Below are 22,164 nucleotides of genomic sequence, written 5' to 3'. Positions count from 1 at the left end.
AGAATTGTCCCCCGCTCAAAAAAAAAAAAAAGAAGAAGGGATGGAGGCGGCTTTAAGAGGATGAGTCTGTTGTTTGGAGTTTACAATATATAAGAAAAGAGAAAAGTGTTTGCTTTTTAAAAAATGATGCAAAAGATGCTGTGAGGCTTTGGGTACTGAGGAGAGAAGTGAAGAAGATGGCATGTCATCTGCTTATTTTTTCCAAGACTGCTGCTGCAGGTAGGAAATACTTTTTTGGCTGAGAAGTGAGCAAGCTTTACTGTGTGTATATATACTAAAAGCATTCAGAGGAATTGTCACCATTATTTAGAGAAAAAAATATTGAAAATTGTGCATTGTGAGAGAGAGATTTGATGACGGTTGGAGAAATTGTGCAGAGAGCCGTGCGGTGACAGAGCGGCGGCTCCCGGTGTGAGCTTGTTTCTGTGGGGAAGCGGGTGGCAGAGCGAAGGGAGGAGAGAGAGCGATGCTCCTGGATGGAGCTGAAACGCTGCAGCGGGTGGTGCTGATGCAGGGAGAGGCTGAGGCTGCCTGTGTGGTCCACAGCAGTCGCTGCTCCGCCGGGCTCTGCCGAGAGCGCCGGAGGTCCAACGCTTTTTTTTTTTTAAATAAATGTTTCATGTTAAATTTAGCACCAGCATTGTTCACGGTGCAGCACTTTAAACATCTTTATTTTTCTTAAATGTTCCAACAAAGGTGATGAAGAAGGAAAAAAAAAAAATCCAGATCGTTCTTGTAAAAAAGAAAATCAAGCAGAATAAATCCGTTACATGTCATCAAAAGAGAAAAAAGAAGGATGTTCTTTGAATTCAAATTTTGTCTCCCGTCATCAAAATTATTTCTAATTTATGATTTCGGTCCTTAAAAAATGGTAAAATTTATGACTCAAAATATCTATATATTCCTCTCCTTTTTTTTCTTGAGGTTCCTGCTGTTCATGCACCATGAAATCTTGCTTCATTAAAAGTGTATTAATCTTGTCTCGTCTCATGGGAGGTACCTTAAGATGATGTTGTGTCTTTTTCTTTAAATTGTTGGAGGAAAAAAAAAAAAAATCTTCCAGATTTGGTCCCTGTCAGTCAGAAATAATTGTGTGCTTAATCTTGTCCCTGATGGATGACTTGGAGTTCAGCAATGGGCCAGCTCCAATGACAAATACAATATTAATATTCATTAACTGCTTTGACAATGCTAATTTTGATGCAGTAGTAAAGGGCCTTCCAAAGTTAGCGGCCAAAGCATCAGAGCTGAGCAAGGTGGCAAGATAATTTGTGCTGCTTTACTGAGCTGAAGGCTTTTAAAGTCTTAAGCAGGGGAAAAAAAGGCTAGGTACCACAAACAAAATAAAAGAGAAAGGGAAAAAGTTCAGACGCATTGGAAACCAGGACTGTGGAAGTAATACGATCAAGAGACGGCTACAAAAATCTGACACCTCCAATGCTGCATCTTTGAGCAAATATTTTTTTTTTATTTAAACAAAAACTTACAACAAAAAAGGATCATAACATGGTAAGTCAGCACATTCTTGATTTTTTTTTCTTTTTGTTTAATCTTTTTGATCTTTTCAATTATCGCCATTTGAAGATCAATAGTCATTTTTTTTCTGCTGTGGTTAAAAGGCTCACAGCGGTGGTATGGTGGATGGTCGGATCACGGCTTTAAGAGTGGGCTTCCTCTCTTCAAGCCACCAGTTGGCCGGGTTGAATTTTTCTATTGCCAGCTCTCTTCGGAAAAACCGTCCGGGGCTTGTATCCATTTATTGGTATTTTTTGGTATTGTTTTAACTGCTGTTGTTGGCTTGTTGTGGCAGGTTTGACTTTGGAGTTGGGGTTCCTTTCCTTTCCCCCCCTCTCAGTAGTCAGTATAGAGTTCAGGCAGGAGAGTTGGAGGTGCAAAAGCTGCACGACCATGACAAGCTCTTTTGGTGATAAATGTCTGTTTTTTGGTCTTTTGTGTGGCTGTTTTTTTTCTCCCGGTGCTCCGTAACATCAAAAATTGGGGGGCTACCGACGGGCATGCAGGACCGCGGTGCAACGTGGCTGCAACACCACACACCCTTTTGCCCTGGATCGGAATGCTTTCTCTATAGCTCTTTTTTTTTTTCCTCTTTTTTTTTGTGTGTATGTCTGACACTTTTCCTGCCCAGCGTTTGTGTTTTTGATTTTGTATTTAATTTAGTGTGACTAGTGGTGAATGGAGCGTGGCTAGTTTTGGGGATTAATGACATGACGAGAGACACCCCGCTGCTTGAGTTTAGCCAAGTTAGGGCAACTCCTATAGACGGCACTCCACTACCTTTATGTCTGCCAAGCCGCTGAATGAAAGCCTCTCTCTTTCTCTTCTCTCTTTTTGTTGTTCTTTCAACTTATCAAAGAAAGAGAGATGGACACAAAAGGGCTTATTAGGGGGGATATGAAGATGGGCGCGGGGGAAAGAGGGAGTCCCGGTCAGATGCAAAGAGGAGCAGCGCAGCCTGAGTGTGCGCATGAATGCATGAGGGGGCTGAGAGTGAACAGCCAAGCTCCGGCCGTCCGCTCGCGGTCCTCTCTGCTCCGCTCTGGGACCTGAAGGGGGCCGCCGTCCTAAAGTCGCTCCGGCCACGTATTCCTTGGCTCTCGCCCGGTCCTCCGGTCGCTGTCTTATCGGCTTTACCCATCGGGCGTTAGTGAGGGGCTGCCGTAGATGAGGTGCTGCCCCCCAGTGGATTAGTGGCTGACATGGTGGTGGGAGTCTGCTTGGAGTCTGTGCACTACCACGAGTGCCAGCATGCTTGTTTTAACCAGGAACCGAGCAGCATCCCAAATACAGCTCTTTTAAATGGTAAGACTTTTCAACATTTTAATTACGCTTGTGCTTTATTTTCCCGTGCTTGTTTGGCTTTAAATATTGTGTTTGGATTGAATTTATTCATGGATATTTTTTCTGGGCTCCGTTTGGCAATTTATAACACTTATCCTGCTAAGTGACAGATTGACAATTTGTATAATGAAAGGCAGTGTTTGATTGCTTTGTCTTGACAACCTGACAGGGCTGTATTATTCTAAGGCATCAAACTAAATATGATTTTTGTTTATTGTGCGCTAAAACACAATCCTATTAAATTAAATGAATAAATGGCAGATTTTTTACAAGGTAAATTAAAAAATTTATATGTAGTATCATCATTTAAATTTAACTTATTCTGATCAGTGGTTGCATCTACTAATCCTCTTCCCATCACTGAGCCTGGGTTAATATTTTTGTTTAGTTGATGTCTAAAATCTTGCTGCATCTTTTAATTTCTAATCAAATGTAATTTTTTGTTAATATCATAATTTTACTGTATTTATTACAGTAAATGCTAAAAGGAGAGACTTTGAAGTTGTGTTTTGTGTGTTGATAACACTTTGTATTTAGTGTTTTATCCTGTGTTGCTAAAAGTTATCTGAGAAGATAATGGTTGTGTAAAGGTCAGAGGTTGTTCCGTTTCCTCGTTTTGTCAAAACTTTTTGTTATTCCTTTTTTTTTTTTTTCCATACTTCTGTGTCTCGTGCGAACATCTCAGACAGTGGCGTGGCATGGAGTATTTTTTTTTTCTTTTCTTTTCTTTCTTCTTCCCCCCTCTGCTCTCTTGTGTTGTGGCGTTGATGCCATTGTGGCTGGGTGATTGGGAGCTGTCCATCACTTACTGGCGAACTGGCAGTTTACTTAAGAAAGTGCACGTGGGACAAAAGGAGATGGCAGGAGTGTGGCAGGCCGGCTGAATGGAGGGAGGGCAGGCAATTAGCCACCGCCTTGTCGGGGCTCTTTTACTTGTCAAGCTGGAGCCCCGGCGCTATTGTCCAAGCTGTGTAAAGGACATTCCCAGGGCTTTGTTTTGGCTTTAAGGGCCTCAGGACTGCCTGCTGCAGGCCAGGGGAAGAGCAGGGTCCTAACAGTGACAGAGAGGCCGAGCGACAACACAGCGAAAAAAGAAAGGAACAGCGTATTAACAGAAAAGTCTTGTGTAAGTTTTTTAGCTTCTGTTGCCAACTCTTAAAATGCCTTAATGCAGCTGAAGGAACATTAAAGCCCCCTGTTGTACTGGCTTCACGTTTAAAGATATTTTTCTCTTGATTCATTTCCAACGTTTCTAAAATTCCCTCACTTTAGCTCCTTTTTTTTTCTGAATTATTTTCTTCTTCAATATTAAGCCTCACCAGGTTCTATTAAAAATAAATTCAATATTACTGTGCTTGGATGGAAATAATTTATTCTATAAATATTTAATTTGTCACGGTCATTAGTCAGGTTCAGGTTGTTAAAGGTTATAAAAGGTAATTAAAAGATGACAAGTCGAGTTAATTATAGAATGTAGAAATGAAAATTATCCTTTACATCTGGAGACTGATTTGTGCTGTTTTCAGAATTTAAACTTGAAAATGAAAATTTCTTATTTAAATTAACTTTTTTCTTTTTATAGTGTGTTTCCTTTTTTCTTCTGCTCCTATTATTAAGCATTTAGATGATATTCCCCTGATATTAAATGTTTAATGTTGGAACAAATAATTTCTTTCAAGATAAACAAAATTAGTATTTTGTTTTGGACTTTTAAAAAGAAAATATATATATAAATTAAAAAAGATCAAAATCAACATTATCGATCAAAATTATTTAAAAACAATGTGTCTGGTTATAAGGACTTGTTTAATTATCACAAATAAGAAATTTGAAGAGGAAGATTTCTAACATGTTCATTTTTTTTTTCTTTTTTTGGAAAAGACCATGTGAAGTTTATCATTAGACCGAAGTGTGGAGAAGAGAAGGATAATGGATTTGAAGGTGAAATAGTTGCGGAGACAGGAGAATGGGGGAGAAGAGGGCGGTGAGGAGGGGGCTCGAGGCCTTGTTCACATAAACCTTGAATGGAGACAGAGTTGAGGGAGAGGTGGAGGGGGGGGGGGGTTAAGAGAAGAATTGTTCTCCACCTCTGAGGTATTGTTTAGAAGAAGGGTGAGAGGGAGCAAGAAAAAAAAAAAGAAAAGAAAAGGACTGCGACGACGAAAGGTGCCACATCCGTGTCAGAGTGAAGACTTTCTCTCTCTCCCTCTCCCCCCCCGGAAAGTGTGTATGAAGAGGGGACTGTCAGCATCACACAGATAAAGTGACTGTTGGCCACACTTTGCTGAGCCTGCCCTCCCTTTGTGGATGTTGTTGTGTCTTGTTCCTTTTTTTTTTTTTTTTTCCTTTTTCCTTTTCCCTTTCTATCTCTCTCTCCCTCCCTCTCCTTCTCTCTCTCTCCTCTTTGTCTCCATCTCTCGCCTTGCTCGCTTTACCTTGTAGCCAAAGCTTTTCAAGCTGCCAGTTCGTCTCTGGGCATCCTGGAGGCACGGCAGAGCCCACACACACACACATACACACACACACACACACACACACACACATACTCTAAGAAACACATACACAGACCCAACGTACAGCAGGGATTTGGGTAATAACTGATTTTTTTTATGTGTTTGTGGGTATATATATTTTTTTTCTGGAGTATTGCTAGTGGGAAGACGGCTGCGGTGCTGAAAAGCTGCTCACAGTCATTTTTCCTCCTCTGTCTGTCCACATTCTGGCTCTCACTTCGTCTACTTCTTGTCACCGGCATCAAAACTTTCACAGAGAGAGAAGAGGAGACTGCTATGTGCTAAGAGCGAGGGCCTCTGTGGTGGATTTCTAAAAATATATATACTGTATATATATAGGATGGATGTCAGTTGGTCGAGAGGACAGTGTGTGTGACCGTGTGTGTGTGTGTTTATGGGGAAACTATAGGCCTCAGACCCTGACGCCTCAAGAGATGGACGTACTCTTAATGCCAAAACCCGGGGGAACAATGGTCAGCCGGCCGCGGCAAAGAGAGGGGGGACGATAAACACACATGCAACACAGCAACACACACGCTCGACACACACACACAGCGGAGCAAGGAGCCAAGGCAGACACAGACAAAGACAGAGAAGGAGGAGAAGTGGTGGAGAGAAGCGGCCAGGAGAGGCAAGACAGGAGCTAGGAGGGGGGGGACAGGTGGAACGGGAAGGAGAAGGAGAAAGAGGAGGAGGAGGAGGAGGAGACGGGGGCAGGGGGGAGTGGTGGTGGTGGGACAGAGGGGGTCATGTACCCGCGGGATGGAGCTCCAGCCGGGCCGGAGGAGACGGGAGCCAAGGCAGGAGTCTTGGGCCGGGGGCTCTCTCTCCTCCAGCAGGTGGGCTGCTGGCACCTCGATCTGAGCAGCTGGGTGAGTAACGCAGGCCCCTGCCCCCCCCTCAACCCACCCAACTCACCCCCCACTGCCTCTCCACTGTCTCCACTGTCTCTCACCTCTGAAGGCTTTTACTCTGACAGGTTGTTGTTGTGATGCAGGTTGATAGTTGGTCGGTGAGGAGGTTTGAAGTCTGGTCTCAACTTCTGTATGTGTGTATACAGTATGTCTGTTTTATCACATATGCATGCTAATTGCTCAAACCTGCACAGACACACACTTTGAAAATATTTGTGCACTCTTAAATTTAGGCCTAAATAACAAACATGAAAAGAAAAAGAAAAAGAAAAAAAATCCAAATCCATTTTTTTCTCTCTTTTTTAAAGAAAGTACATTTTCAGGGATGTGCTTCTCTCAAGATGAATATTATTTACTTGACAAAACATTATTTGATCAAGCTCATGTCTTAACCATGAAATGTAAAATAAGATTTCAATAACCTCACAGATTAACATATCCCTTTGTTAATGTTGCCATCCAATTCAAATTCTTAATTGCCTGGCTTTCAACTGAAATTCTGAGGGGCTGATTGCATTTCAAAAGGCAGATTTCAGTCTGGCTCTTAACACTGTGATACAATATCACCTCTTGGAGAAAGCCCCCTTTAAACTCAGGTATGAGAGCTCAAGAGGCTGTTTACATTGAAAAGAAAAAGCTTTAACGCACGTGCGTCTAAGAGGCGATTTGTCTTCGCAGAATACAACAGCTCTACCAAATACCACTTCATATTTAAGCTATTTGTGCGCAGTTTTATTTATCTGTGACATATCAGAACATGTCCTTTCTGCGATTCTATTTGATGTGCCGACTATCAAAGATGGGAAGCAAAAATAAATGGTGACGAACGACTTGAGTGCTAGCGAAGAGAGCAGGAGGAAGGGGAGCAAAGGCTCTGGCCCACATAATATTTTTGTTCAGCGCTCTGATCAAGCAGCCGGCATGTCACTGCAGCAAAGTGAATAGATTAACTTTTAAATATACTGTGGTCTCCGGAGCCCTTTGCCCTCGGAGACGCATCTTCCCTGCAAGAGAGAAAACTGATCAACACCTCCATATCTGCTTTTTAACCCCCCAACTACAATTCCCAGGTCTGTAATACTGTGGAGTCTTTTCCCTCCTCTCCAAAGATTAACCAACCAAGAAACATTATTTCTGAAATGTAGCAGAGCTCTTTTTTTTTTTTTTTTTAATCAGCGCACTATGCTGCAGGATTGTGGCTCTGATAAGGCTTCAATTTGTCAGAACATTTTATATTCCACTGCTGTTAATCTCTGAGTATTCCCTTAGATTGTCTGCTTCAATCTGAGGATTGATTTGACCATGTGCTACCAGGGCTGGTGTGTGTCTGTGTGTGTCTCTCTGTGTGTGTGTGTGTGTGTGTGTGTGTGTGTGTGTGTGTGTGTGTGTGAACATTAGTTGGTATGATAAGCATTGGAGATGAGGATCTTCAGCCTGGAGGGGGCACTCTACTCTCTATACTCTGTCCTCCCCAAAGGAAAAACAGCAATCATGTATGTAAACAGATTTGAGCAGGACGACACTGAGTGATACCAGATGATTCATTAAGATTGGCGGCAGCACAGTTTGTACTTTTGTTTTTTTTTGGGGGTTTTTGCACATACTTGCACACACACAGTCTGACACTTTCCCCCAGCTCCTCTGCTGTTGTGTGTGTGTGTGTGTGTGTGTGTGTTTTTTTTCTGTGTGGTGTCACTCCATGTGCTTTGGACGTGGGCCACTCGCACGTTCTGGGAGAGGCTCAGGGCGCTCTGGCAGCTTTTTCTGCTTGCTTTGGAATTCGAAAGGCCTGAGAGGACCCCAATCCATCACGCCACTGTCATCCCCACGTCTCTCTCTCTCCTCTCTCTCTCCTCTCTCCCTCTCTCCTCTCTCTCTCCCTCCCCTCTCTTCCCTGGCCTCTTCTGTCCCTGCCCCGGCCTCACTACAGCTCATTAGCGCCCCGCAAGCTGTTGTGACAACTCATCATATCATGACATAAAGCAGAGAGACAGAGGTTTTCGCCCCCCAACCCCCTCCTCCTCCCCCTCCTCCTCTCCTCTCCGTTGCCTCGGCCACCCCCCTGGGCCCCGCAAGGTCGCCACATTCACATTTAGGGCTCAAATTGGCCCTGCGAGGTGCCACCAGGCGGAAATGCAAGGCCAACAGCTTTTTCCTGTCCGGCCTGCACCTCTCTGTCTCCCTCTCTCTTTGTCTCACTCCGTCCTGCTGTCACTTTCTCACCCGCTCTGCCTTCTCCTGTACCCCCCCTCCCCTCCTCTCTCTCCCTAGAGGTCTGAGTTGAAGCAGCTCATTCATTTGTCCACTTCCAAAAGGCCTTTTTTCTCACAATGGCAGCAGCAGCAGCATTAGTCACCAGCTAGTATCGTATCGTATCGTATAGGAAACGTTTTTACACTTAGATGTAGCAGCACTGCAGCAGCGTGTGGCAATGAGGTTAACACTCACTCACAGAGTTTACGCTGTGCTGTAAGTAGTCTAGAGAATAAAACCAGTGGTGGCTGTTTACAGGTGTTGTAGAGGAAACACTGTAGTGCATAGAAAGTTGTCACAATGACACAAAAACAAAATGCATCCATATACCAGCCTTGTAGTGGGACACAGAATAGAAAAGAATAGAATAGAGCCAAGACGATATCAATATAGTATAACCAGAGGCAGCAGATACCGCTTCTGTGTGTGTGTGTGTGTGTGTGGTGTATCAAGTGTGCTGAGTGCTGGCCCTCCTCAGCAGCAGGCGCCGTATGTGTCCTGGACGTGGAAAGAGTCAACGTGTTCATTGATGTTTCTTGCAAGAGTGCGCTCTTCTTCTGAATTTTTCTTCAGGGTCTTTTTTTGTTTGTCTTCTTTTGTTTTGAGGATTAGAAAAATCTGGTGATCATGACTACAGACGACTAGTTGTTGTGTCTGTTCTGTTGGTCTCCCTGCTACTCTAGATTTGTTTGTTGTAAATGATGGAGGTGGTGGTGGTGGTGGTGCATGGGAAGGATGCGAGTCAGCGGGGGTGTTAAGGGCCAGGAAATGTTCTTTCTTTTCCCCTGGCTTTTTGTGGAGCAGGGGAGAGCAAAGCAAAGCCTCCCACGTTGCCAGTGTGTGTGTGTGTGTGTGTGTTTTTTTTGTCTCTCGGCGCTCTGTGAGCTCCGTGGCGGTTGAAGCACCCAGCAGCAGCAGCGTGCCAGACTCTCTCTGAGTCCCTGCTTCCCTGTTGTATTGTCCCACGGTGGCCACAGGGGCAGGTGCTTTGACGTCAGAAGTTGACGCCGGTGTGTGTGTGTGTGTGTGTGTGTGCACGTGAGGACGGAAAAAGGGAGCATCAGCTGACCGATTGTGTTGTATATACACGCTGGGGCCGTCGGAGGCTGTGGGAGTGAGTTTGACTGATGGCACGGCGGATTTCTTAGAGTTTTCACCCATGTCAGAGGGGACTGTGAAAGGTGGATGAATCTTTAAACAGCCTGTCTTTCCTTGGAAAACAACAACAACAACAACAACAACAGACGCCAGAACATATACACAAACCAAAAAAACTTGAGTTTATCGCTCGCTTTCACAACAACACACACACAGAGTCTGTGGTAGTGGACTGTGGAGGCAGCAGTCGCTCCAGCCTGTTGCTATTTGCCTCACTTATGGGCTTTTCAGGGGGAAGGAGGGAAAAAAAGAGCACACTCTTACACCACAAGTGACTATGATGTAAATCGGCTGGCTTCTAGCTCTCTCTCTCTCTCTCTCTCGGTCCCATACACACCCTCTCTCTCTAACACCCTCTGTCTAAATGTGGACTCAGTGGATGGGCATTTTGAACTGTCTTCTCAATGGCCGGGGCCCCCGGACAAAAGAACTCATTTAAATGGCCACTAAAGCTTTTTTTTTCTGCAGCGAAGAGATGAAGAATTGACAACATTCTTTCACATCATTACCCGAGGGAGGGGCGGGGGAGTCGTGAAGGAGGAGGTTAGGAGGTGAGAGATAGAGGAGAGAGGGAGAGGGAGAGAGGGGTGGGGAGAAAGAAGAGAAAAAGAGGGAGGGAGACATAGAGGCCATCTTCTAGCGTTCAGCTGCCCGACTCATCAGGCTGCATATGGCAGCTGTCATAACCCCCCCACACATACACACACACACACACATACACACCCTACACCCCATCCTGATTGTTTTTCTGCTACTTTCTTTCTTTTCCATCCCTCTGTTCTGGATGTGCAGATCAGATCAGGAGCCTCAATATGCAACAAGAAGAAGTGTCTTGGTTTGTGTTTCTTTTTCCCAACGAATCCCATTCCACCTATACCGCCACCCCACCCCAACCCCACCCGCCCAACACACAAACACACACCCACACACCCACACAAACACACACAGCCCCTCTCTCTCTCCCTCTCTCTCTCCTCCCCAGCCCTTTCAGCTCAGGGCTGTGAATGAGTCCCAGGAGTCTCTCTGCCTCCCTGGAGTTCTGCTGGGGTTCATTAATCTTTCATTGGGACCATGGCAAAAGGGAATGCCCCCCCCTCCCTCCTCCTCCTCCTCCTCCTCCTCCTCACACTCCTTCCCCATCCCCGTCCCCATCCCCATCCCCCCTTACCACCACCACCGTCACTGTAGATGGTCGAGCTTGTACGGCCCATACATACATACAAACACACACACACAAACAGCTCTAAACTGCCCCACTGAACATTTGTACACATTTTATTGGTTGGTGTGGAGCTGATATTCTGATAACTCCAGCCTCAAACAGCCTCAAACAGCTCAACGGGGCCACGTGATGATTTAGTTTTGCGGCATTAAGCTCCGCTCACGTTTGTCTCATTTGCCTTTTGGGCCTGCAGCAGCTTTGCATTTGTATTGTCAATGAGCGTCGGTCGGGCAACCGAAGCATCTTATGCATGTATGCCCCCCTGCCAACATCTAGTCCCATTAATGTTTTTCAAAGTCTGTTGGAAATGTGCCACAGTGGAGCGCTTTTTTTTTTTTTTTCTCCTTGCATGGGTTAAAGTCGCTAATGAGGGTGTGTGGCCTACGAGAGAGCAGACTGCACACACACACACACATAAACACACACACAGAGACACACACACACACAAGCAGCTCAGTGTCTCACTCCTCTCCCCCTGAACGTATCATCCATGTTATGATAAGCCTGATTAGTGCTGCTTCTTTGACTGCTGAGGGCAGGATAAGGATGTGTGGGTAAAGAGGCGAGAGCAGCCTCTGCCACCAGCCTAATCTACAGCAGAGCTCTAATCTGGTTATCTTGTGGTCGGGGGGACTGTGTGTGAGTGTGTGTGTGTGTGTATTAGTGTCTGTCCCAGCCTGGCCCGACGAGAGAGAGGGGCTGAGCTCCGGTTAACGCAGGGGCCCACGGCAGCACACCCCTAAAGCTCCACTGTAATCTTTGGGTAATTGAAAAAAAGGGGGTCTGCACCACTTAGGAGCACAAAGAGAAGATTACATAGCTAAAACTAATTTGGCAAAAATGCAGAAATGGATTTTCTAGCCCCACCTCCTCTCTCTCTCCTAACCCTTTTATTACAATACACCCCTAACCCTCTATGAACCAGGCCCTTGGGGAATAGATGAGGGAAAAGGGGAGCGAGGAGGAGAGGAGGGCCAGGCGGAGGAGGAGGAGGAGGAGGAGAGCACTGACTGGAGCTGCTAATGACTGTGGATTTACACGCGCTGCCTTGATTTCGTGGTTTACAGATGATCGATTACTTCACTTGCAACCGTGGTTAAAAAACTGCCTCATCACACGTCGGGCCCAAATGTGAACTGGCAAGCCCCCAAGCCCCTCTTAGATTGTGTTACCGAATTCCAGGGCGAAACACCGCAGAAGTGTTTTTAATTACAAACCACACTATTTTCACTGTGGCTTGGCGGTTTGGCGCCTGGAGAGCACTCAGAATATGATAGCTCTTCTTTTGAGAGCTTTTCAGACCAAGTTGTAATTCTGCGGCGGGCGCCTGCAATCTAGATCCCTTTACCCAAATATTAACACCTTGGCCTCCTCTCTTTTTTTTTTGTCTCCCCTCTTCTCTCTCTCTCTCTCTCTCTCTCTCTGTGTTTCCTTCCTCTTCTCTCTCTCTCAGTCTAATAAGGTTCCAGTGGTACAGCACCCTCACCATGTGCACCCTCTCACACCTCTGATCACCTACAGCAATGAGCACTTCACACCGGGGAACCCCCCACCTCACCTACAGACAGACGTGGATCCCAAAACAGGTATGTGTGTGTGTGTGTGTGTGTAGTTTTAAAGGTGTAGAATGAAACTTTTCCTCAACACAGGATAGGATAAACACTAGATAGGATAGGATAGGACAGGATAGGATAGGATAGAAAACTTTATTGATCCCCAAGGGGAAACTACTTTGCCACCAGTAAAAACACATACATCCACTTAACAAACAATACAAACATACAGTACCATTGCACAAAAACAGCTGTATCGACATGATTAGGACAGAGTACTCAAAAACAGTGTAAGGTAAATAAGTAAATATATAAATACACACCTCCAGAAGGTAAAAAAAAAACAGCAAACAGCCACTGGTTAGAATAATAACATATATGATATGATATGATATGATATGATATGATATGATATGATATGATAAACTTTATTGTCCCGTTCAGGGAAATTTGTCTTGGTCTCTGCAGCTGCGCCAAAAATGCCTTGATGGCCACAATGACAAAAAACAATAGACCCAGCAAACACAAGACATAACACATTGCACATATCCCACAGCATAGCACATACATACACCTCATAAATTCACCATAGTAAGAGCACTATAGAATTATTGCACAAACTCAAGCAGTATTGTTAAGAAATTTGATGGAAGTTGGGATATATAAAAAGCCACAGCAGCTCTCCTCACTTCCTCATAACTGTTTGCACTGATGGGTGTGTAAATGTTTTATTACGCCACCTAATGTTTGACCTGATGGCGTCTGTCTGTCTGGTGAATCCAATTCAGATGTCATCATATTTACAATGCGCTCATTCTCTAACCTGTAATGTTTAACCCAGCATCCTGTTGAACACTGATCCCGCCCACGCTTGTTATGTGAAGTGTCATTATGAGATAGAAAATGTTCAATTTTCCCCATTAACACGTAATAGTTACGTTGGGGGACGAAGTCGGGTCGAGTGCTTCTCGTCGACAGCTGCCGCTCTCATCTGTTACTGATTGGTTTTTTTAGCGATCGCGGTCATTAACACGGTTTGGCTCGGGGTGCAAAAAAGTGGTTTCAGCGTTTGGAGAACAAGAACCTGAACAGTGGCGCATAAACCTCTCGTAAAACACAGAATTCGGCAAACAACCGCGTCTTGTCACGACCACAGCTCCCCCACCTCGAACGCTGCCAAGTCTCCAAAACAAGACAGCCAGTGTAGCTGGAGGAGCTCACATCCAGCTTCTTTAGAGAGCAGCACGCACACACGGCACACAGTCCTCGAGTGTCTTTTGAAACCGCTTCTGCAGCTAAGTACACAAAACGGTAAGACGTGACCCGAGTGACCCGAGCACTTGGATTCCTCGTTTTTGATCATCAGCTGTTGCACTTGTTGAGATCTTTTCATACCCTGTTGATCCTGCAGGTTCTGCATCTGCACAGTGTCCAGGTTGCAGTCATTCCACAAGTGCCGCCCCCTGCAAATCGTTCAATACGCGCATTTATAGCCAAATATCAATCATTTCCGTGGCACATCTTGACCCCGACGCTTCGTTTTTGTTCACCGTCACTCAGCCTCGGTCCTTTTTAGGTTAATGCATTTCCAGTGCGGCGATTAATTTGGTTGCTTTTCAGCGGTCTCTGGTGGATTCAGTCTGTGTTTTTAGGTAATAATGTTCCCTTATTATGATGGTCCTTACAAAAGGGGGGAAATAATGCGCCAGCTGCTGTTTAATGTAGTGCTTAATGGGGCTGCTTAATTGGGCTCAGTGTTTAATTAATTAATTAATGAGCTATATTAGGTCTTGAGCGCTGGGTGGCGATGGGATAATGTTCACGAGGCTTTTCTTTTTAATTGAATTTTCCCTTTTGTTATAAGACGAAGGGGAAAAAAAGTTAAGTTTCCACACACACACAAAAGCGCGGACACAGACGTGGTCCAGCGGTCCAACAGAATGTCTCTCACAAGAGTCGGTTCCTGCCTGCTTGACCTGGATCGAGCTCCGGTCCGAAACTCTGGGTGTAACCGCCCAAAGTGGCCAAGTTCTGCTGCTCTGTGTGTGTGTGTGTGACGACGAGAACCAAACCAGAACTGGCTCCGGCTTCTGATAATCTGCAACAACAGCTGCACAAGGCGAGGCCAGCTGTGTGGAAGAAACACACATCACATCAGCCAGAAAAAAAAAAAGAAAAGTCCCTTCAGTTCCTGGGTCTGCTGAGAGAGAAAGAGAGAGAGACAGCGAGCAAACACACACTCACTCTCAGACACACAGCACCTCCCTGCTGCGCTTTTACACATGTCTAGTGTTCCCTGTTTCAAGTTTGTCATGAGAGAGAGGAGAGGAGAGAGGAGTTATTTTTACACCGGGGCTGTGTACGAGACCTTTTCAAGGCAGTCATTCAGGGCAGCTTGTCGATGCAGCTTCTCCGCCTGTCAGCTGCCACGGAAAGTAAAGGCAAACGGCGTGGACGCTGTGATGCCCTCAACAAGAGCTGTCCTTAGATTAGATATCTTTGTCACTGCTCGTCAGTGCGGGGTAACAAACAAACAAAACCTGCTTCTTTTCTTACCGGAAATCTGATGATTACACGTGCAAACCGGAGGCCATGGAGCTGTACACAGTTTCACAGCCATTATTATTATTATTATTATAACACTTATAGTATAGCTATTGTAGAAGCCAAAGAAGCAGTATTGATTTAAAGAGCTTATAATAGATCCTAGTTTATGATCTGTAACAGCTGCCTATGTGTAATGGTGGTTTATTGAGGTTTAATATCAGTTAATACCTCATCCTTTCAGCCTGTGCCTGTGTAAATTAGCAGGCAGAGTCAACCTGTAGCCCCATATTGAAGGCTCTGTGATCACAGAGGAGGCTTTAATTATATTGTTGTGTTCTCTTAACTTCTAAACCTCAGTCATTTTATATCATTAATCTTCTGATTCGCTAGACAAATGTAACAGGAATCGTGTTGGTGTTTTCTCCTCACCTCTCTCCCCTCTGCCTCTTCCAACACATTGTGCTGCTGCTGCCGCCGCCGCCTCAAAGGCCTTTGATCAGGGAGTGTGATTTAGCACTGTGTACATGCGAGAGCAACAAGCCCTCTTCCTCCCCATCTGCACTCCTGTGATGTCTGCCCCTGTTCGGATGTGAAACTCTCGACAAAAGAATGAATCCAGCGCTGACAAAGACTTGGTTCTCTCTGTCATCGTCTTGTCTGACCACCTCCTCCTCCTCTCCTCTGTTGCTCCTCTTTTTTCTTCCACACAGGAATTCCAAGGCCTCCACATCCTCCAGATATATCTCCTTATTACCCACTGTCACCTGGCACCGTCGGCCAGATCCCCCATCCGCTAGGATGGTTAGTACCACAGTAAGCGAATCCCTTTTTTATTTACTCCTCTTTCTACTGTGTTGTTTGGAAAAAGCTTACATACTGTATTTATTAATAAGCATGAAATGTATATGTAAACCTTACACGTGTGTACGTTGTAGCAGCATAAAGTCGATTATAGAAGCTGTCTCTGTCTCCTGCTGCTCTCCTCTCTCTGAGTTGGACGCCTCGTGCAAACTCAAAACCTGATCCCTCTAACTTTCTAACACGCCGTCTCCCGGACGGCAGCGGCCCCATCGCAGCCTCCTCAGGCCCGCAACCGACCCTCAACCCGCTACTTTTGTGGCAAATGCTATTTTGCATGAGTCTGTATGGTCCAATTAGAGTAATGAACTGTGATTGCCCGTATTTTACCCACAATTCCACACGGGGGCTCTCCCCTGGTAACTCTTGTCAACACTTGTTAATATGACAAAAGGCTACAAATTAAGCTCTGTTAATTTAATGTTTTCTCACCGCGATCTAAATACCGAGAGAGGCCCCGAGCGCAGCCATGGCGCCCTTTGATTTGCTGCACTTTATTTTGGTATAAATTTACATTCATTATTGTTTGTCTTTGGATGTGTAGACCTCAATTAGCGTGATGGCTCCATTAAAGAGACCCGCGCTTCGTCTTTAATTATCACAACAAAACACCTAGTTCCAGCTTGGGGAGGAACAGGGCCCCACTCTGTCGACACAGAGCGAAGGGTTATGAAATTTAATTAGCCATTGCTATCAAGATTTGTGGCATTCAAATTGTTCAGAGTTTTCCTCCCTTTGATCTGCGCTCTGCAATCCCCCAGATTTTTGTCCTGATCAAATGAGAATAAAGAGGCCCACGGTGGGGAGAGAAGAGAGACAGAGGGCTTTACCTTCTCCTCCTCCGTCAACCCTGTTCCTTTACCTTTTCGCCTTTCTTCTTTTCTTCCCCCTTCCCAGGCAAGGTCAACCTGTTTATCCAATCACAACAGGGGGTTTCAGACACCCCTACCCAACTGCGCTCACTGTCAACGCATCCATGTCAAGGTGAGTTGAGCCCTAGGAGTTGAACGCACTCATGCACTCACTTTTTTCTCGCTTACTCATACATCCAGTTGTGTGTGTGTGTGTGTGTGTGTGTGGGTTTGTGTTGGCTGTGAGGGGGGGGGCAACAAATTCACAAGCAACACACACGCACACACACGCTCACACGCAGAGACGGTAAGCAGCAACTTCTCCCTTAAGGAGAGCGCGCACTCCCCATCTCTGTGTTCAAAAGGCCAATTCTCCAGTGTGGGGGGCTCCAGCTAGCATGCTCAAATATTAATTATATTTATCATTTTCTAATGAGGCCCCTGAAGAACATTTACCCCCACTGCATGTCAGGCAGATCTGAAATGAGCTAGGGCATGTCCTTGCTGCGAGTTTTCAGCAGCCAGACACATAAACAAACACAGTAACACTTTGAAGCGGCCTGGATGATATAAGTCGGGGCCTGGCACTTGGCTCGCGCTTTGGTCCAGCCCATTAGGGTCCAGCTCAAGTGCTGCTGTGGACATTAGTGCACCCATGGGGGTAGGGGGGGGGTATGTGTATTTGTTGCCATCTTGTATACATGTCTGTGTGTTTGTCAGTTGGTGTTAAACTGCTTATTGTTCCCTTGAGGGACGCACGTCATCTATATTGTGTGGGAAGCGTAAAAAAAAAAAAAAAAGGAATTCATTTTCGATGGCTAAAAGCCCGTGATTTGTGGGTCTGAAGGAGCTAGAAAAGGAACAACACACACACACACACACACAAAAAATAAAACAAACAGCCTCCCACTCTCTCCACTCCCTCTGCTCCTCCTCCCTCACTCAGCTCCCCCTCCTCCTCCTCCTCCTCCTCCCCTCCTCCACTCCCCTCTGCATGCATTTGCAGCAGTGGGACGTTTGGATGGGGCTGGTTTAGAGCCGAGGGACGAGGCCAAGCTTTAGTTTAATTACAGCCTGATTGGAAAAGCAGCTCCTGAGGGCGGCGTGTTTAGGTCTCTGCGACATTGATGGATCGTGTAGACGCAGCGAGTCGCCGCAACGGGGGATGACATTTTTTTTTTTTTTTTTTTTTAAAGCATAGCTCTGACAATAAGGGAGCAGAGTTTGTATAAGCTCACACAGACACTTCAGCTCAGGTTTCTGCAGCATGTGTGACTGTATTATACCTCCTTACATCTTTTACCAAACGTTACTTTTACATTATTCTGGAGAATCATCCCTGGATAAGAGCCACATTCGCCCCCCCCCACCCCCCTCCCCTCCCTCACAGAGCAAGTCTCAGGTGCAAAGGGTCAGACGGTGGGCCTGTCCAGACATCGGCATCTGGCAGCGGTACTCAGCCAACCTGGACTTCAAGTGACTGCTAATTTGGTCCCTTAATGACAGCCTCTACATTGTGATCATCTTATTTCCAGTGCAGCTAATTGAATATACTGGCGGGGGTGGTGGGTGTGGGGGTGGGGGGGCTGGCCATGGGGAAGAGCTAATGCCCTGTGATGAGGCCCCTAATTGAATTAGTATAACTGAATAGATGGAGGGCTCTGGGAGCTCTCTGGAGAATGGGAGGGTTTAACACATCTCCAAAAAAAAGGAGGAAAAAAAAATCCCCCAATTCCCTCTTCACGAAAGAGAAAAAACAACATCAACTAAATTCTGACTTTTACAAGAGGGGCAGTGAATGAATAAAATTAAATAGTTGTAATTGTGTCCAAAAAAATGGCAGACTCCTTTCGTACATGGCCTTCAGCTCGTAGGTTTTGTTCAAAGAAAAGGGACCAGACTGTCGTGGAAGCTCAAACAATTTGTAGGGAGCGGGACGACTGGTGCAGGAAAAGGGAAAAGGGAGAAAAGGAAAGACATCCTGGCCTTGTGCGCTCGCTTGTCGGGACCCGGGTGAGCGCTGCACTCGCTACCAGTCCCACTGCGTCGTCGTCGTAGCCCCGGACTGAATTAGGATGCAGGGGAGTGAACGTCGTTGGTACCTCGTATAAGTCCTGCGATGAGCAACCTTACACCTGGGTTTCTGTTTAAAATACAATTTCTTTTAGGACGGGGAGGGGGGAGAGGGGGGAGAAAGGAAAGGAGCCAAGGCGAGAGAGAGGAGAGAGGAAGACAGTCAGCGGAACAAATGAAAGACATTATTTTGATAATGGGGTTGGAGCCCAGTGCAGTGTCCCTTATATTGTGTGTGTGTGTGTCTGCGTGCGAGTGCATGTGTGACAGGTGGGAGGATGTGAAGGCCCCTTTGCCCCCTTATGCTTAAGCCTGCCCTTTGATATGTTCCCCCATCATCCTGCTCCCTCTCTTTTCCCGGGGAACAGGAGAAGTGCACCGGCCAGATCATTATACATTAAACAGGCACGGGGGGGGGGGGCTACTGCTACTGCACTGGCAATTAAATGGCACTGGCTGACACTGGGCTTGCTGCGCCAGTGACCCCCCTCCCCTCCTCCTCCTCCTCCTACCCCTACCCCAACAACCGCCAGCCATTCTTACCTTTCAGATTGAGACGTCGGAGCCCCAGGGTTAGGTGGGGAGGGGGATGGGGGGGGGGGGGGGGGGGGTCTCCGCTGCGTCTCTCTCTCTCTGTGTTGGTTAAATTGGTCCAAGGCGCTGCTTGCCACTGATGAGCCCGGATGATGATGATGGTGGTGATGATGATGATGATGCCCCCACGCTTCAAAGGGATGGCCGTCATGTTTAAACCATAACCTGGGCCATGCAGTGGCAGCAGGAGGAGGGAGGGGAGGGGAGGGGAGAGAGGAAAGGAAGCGGAGGAGCACGGAGGTGGCGAGGGGACAGGGAGGAGTAGAGACGAAGAAGAAGAAGAAGGAGAAGAGGAGAAAAAATAGATCTTGGAACAGAGGAAATTTTAACAAGTGCACAGAGAGAGAGAGAGAGAGAGAAGGAGAAGGAGGGAGGGTGAACAGGGAGAGAGAGGAAACGGAGTGAGCGAAGAAAATGCGGCAGCCCTAATGATGGGCGATATGCAGCCACTGCTGCCGAGCTCCCCATCAACGGATGACATGGCACAAACACCAGTGTGTCAGTGATGAAGGGGAGAAGAGGGGAAAGGAGAAAAAGAGGGAAAGAGTTTGAGGGGGGAGCACACTGGCACTCCCCTGAGATGGCCTCCAACAGAAACTAGTTGTTCCTGGCAAGTTTATCCTCATCATTATATTCTGGCTCGGAGCCATGCAGCCAGACACAGCTGGATAATGAGCTGCTTTAAAAAAAAAAAAGAGAGATAGAGAGAGATAGAGAGAGGGAAGAAGAAGAAGAATTATTCCTCCTTTTTTTCTCTTCTCCTTCATCCTCTTCTCTTCTCTTAAATTTGTGTGTGGTCACGTGGAGCCGCTGTAAACATACATACACACGCTACAGTAGATGCTAGATAGACGACGTGTGCGCGTTCAAATAATCTCACACCAAATAATTAGCGTCATACACACACATACACACACACACACACACACACGCGGGCGCAGGCTGAGCAGCGTCTCACTACCGCTGCTCTGGCCGGCCGCTGAAGCCATTTCATAAATAAGGGCTTTTTTTCTGGCCTCGATATGTGCGCGCGTGGAGTTGTTGGAGATGATGAAATGATGATGGGAGTGTGGAGGGATGAAGATAAAAATGTCAGAGCTTTTTGCACACTGTGCTGAATTGGCAGAAAGAAATGGGAGGAAGCAAACTGGGACCTGGTACCTTGACGTGATGCTGGACTTTGATGGAACATTTTTTTTATCCTAGTTTGGATAGTTCCTTGATGGGAGATAATGGCCCAAGCATCTAAAAAACCTGCTGTTTTCACATCTTGCGTAATTGCAAAAATAAAATAAAAAAGCAAAGGGGGAAAAAAGCAAGTTACGTAACGACCATTTGTCACCCCGGAGTTGAAAGGCGGAAAAATTAAACTGTCACTAAAACTTATTTGGAAACATTTCCCCCCAGCTCTTGTAGGTGACAGTTATTAAGACAGGTGTGCACCTAATGTGAGAGGGGGTTGTTTTAGATCTGAGAAGTGCCTCAGCGCTGATAAAAGCCATGGGTGCCACTGACATATCAGTCTACACAGGCTGACAATGAGCAGGAAAAGTTCAAGGTGCACAGAGCCCTTAAGCAAACCCTGCTGTATTGAATGTATGACAAGAACTGCTGCCTGCATTTGTTAGGACACTCTTCACACAGGTTTTTAATCTCAACCAGGCTGTGTGTTAAATACAGGCACAAAAAAAAGGCAACGTAGATTTATTAAGGGGTTTAAAAAAAAATGTCACAAGAGATTTATCCTTGTGGTTTCGCCACACAATATAGATTTCTCAAGTATTGTATCAATGGTTTGCCATAAATTGATGTTATACCTTTTTGTGAAGTGTATAGTTGTCCAAGCTTGATTCTGAACTCAATTTAATTGCATGACATCTGTCCTGATACTCCGGTTCGAGTGCGGCAGTAATAATGATCTTAATTGGTTGTGAGCGATAATACAAGGAATCAGCCTTGGACATTTTTTTTTTTATGTGGATGATGTGTGTATGTGCATTTACTGTATGTCTCGTGGCCAGAGGCTAATTCCATTTCTCCGAGGATCGTTGAAAAGAAGCTGCGTTAACTGCGAGAGCGTTGAATGACGATGACGACGATGGGGGGAATGGAATCAGCCTCGGCCGCGCAAAGTCTTGTGTATAAATGTTTTTCCATCTTCTCATTTCACCCGTGTCCATTCTGACGATTTACACAGTCTTCTGTCCTCTAGGTTCCCTCCACACATGGTGCCCCCTCACCACAGTTTGCACACCACGGGCATCCCACACCCCGCCATCGTCACACCCAACGTCAAGCAGGAATCCTCCCACAGTGACATCAGCTCCCTCAACAGCTCGTGAGTACAACACCAACTCCAATTTACTTTTTTTAAAAATGTTTCTTTCTTTTTTGAGTCTGATATCGGGGTCAACCTTGCTCACCTTGTTAGATCCTTGTGGTACCTCCACAGGAAACAGTCAGACGCTAAAAAGGAAGAGGAAAAGAAGAAACAGGTCCACATAAAGAAGCCTCTGAACGCCTTCATGCTCTACATGAAGGAGATGCGGGCCAAGGTGGTAGCTGAGTGCACACTGAAGGAAAGTGCTGCCATCAACCAGATCCTGGGGCGGAGGGTGAGTCCTGTTAACACACACATACAAGCACTGTAATGGTCTCATCTGATGGTTTTTACATTCATTCATTCATTCATAACCTTTATTTAAGCTCGGAGATATATTGAGGAGTAACCTCCTTTACAATATAGCCGAGATGAAACACAAAACATAA

The 22,164-nt window shown here is 45.9% G+C and overlaps 1 protein-coding gene across 33 annotated transcripts in view; it reads left to right on the top strand.

Annotated features, from left to right (window-relative positions):
* Positions 1-22,164, top strand: part of tcf7l2 (transcription factor 7 like 2) — a 94,373-nt gene that overhangs the window by 62,847 nt on the left and 9,362 nt on the right. For 20 of the 33 annotated variants that reach the window (XM_085762250.1, XM_085762243.1, XM_085762240.1 and 17 more), the window contains 5 exons: positions 12,373-12,505; positions 15,730-15,832; positions 16,775-16,861; positions 21,593-21,733; positions 21,848-22,010. In XM_085762250.1, coding sequence (XP_085618376.1) covers positions 12,373-12,505; positions 15,730-15,832; positions 16,775-16,861; positions 21,593-21,733; positions 21,848-22,010 — 627 coding nt within the window. The remainder of the gene's footprint in view (positions 1-12,372; positions 12,506-15,729; positions 15,833-16,774; positions 16,862-21,592; positions 21,734-21,847; positions 22,011-22,164) is intronic. The other 13 variants (XM_085762256.1, XM_085762252.1, XM_085762246.1 and 10 more) reach the window with 1 other exon arrangement.

Source organism: Trachurus japonicus, chromosome 19, assembly GCF_045865225.1.
Source record: "Trachurus japonicus isolate A0001 chromosome 19, Traja_1.0".
In the NCBI taxonomy this organism is placed as follows: domain Eukaryota; kingdom Metazoa; phylum Chordata; class Actinopteri; order Carangiformes; family Carangidae; genus Trachurus; species Trachurus japonicus.
Note: the sequence above shows the minus strand (reverse complement) of the source record. Positions and strands in the feature narration are given on the sequence as shown.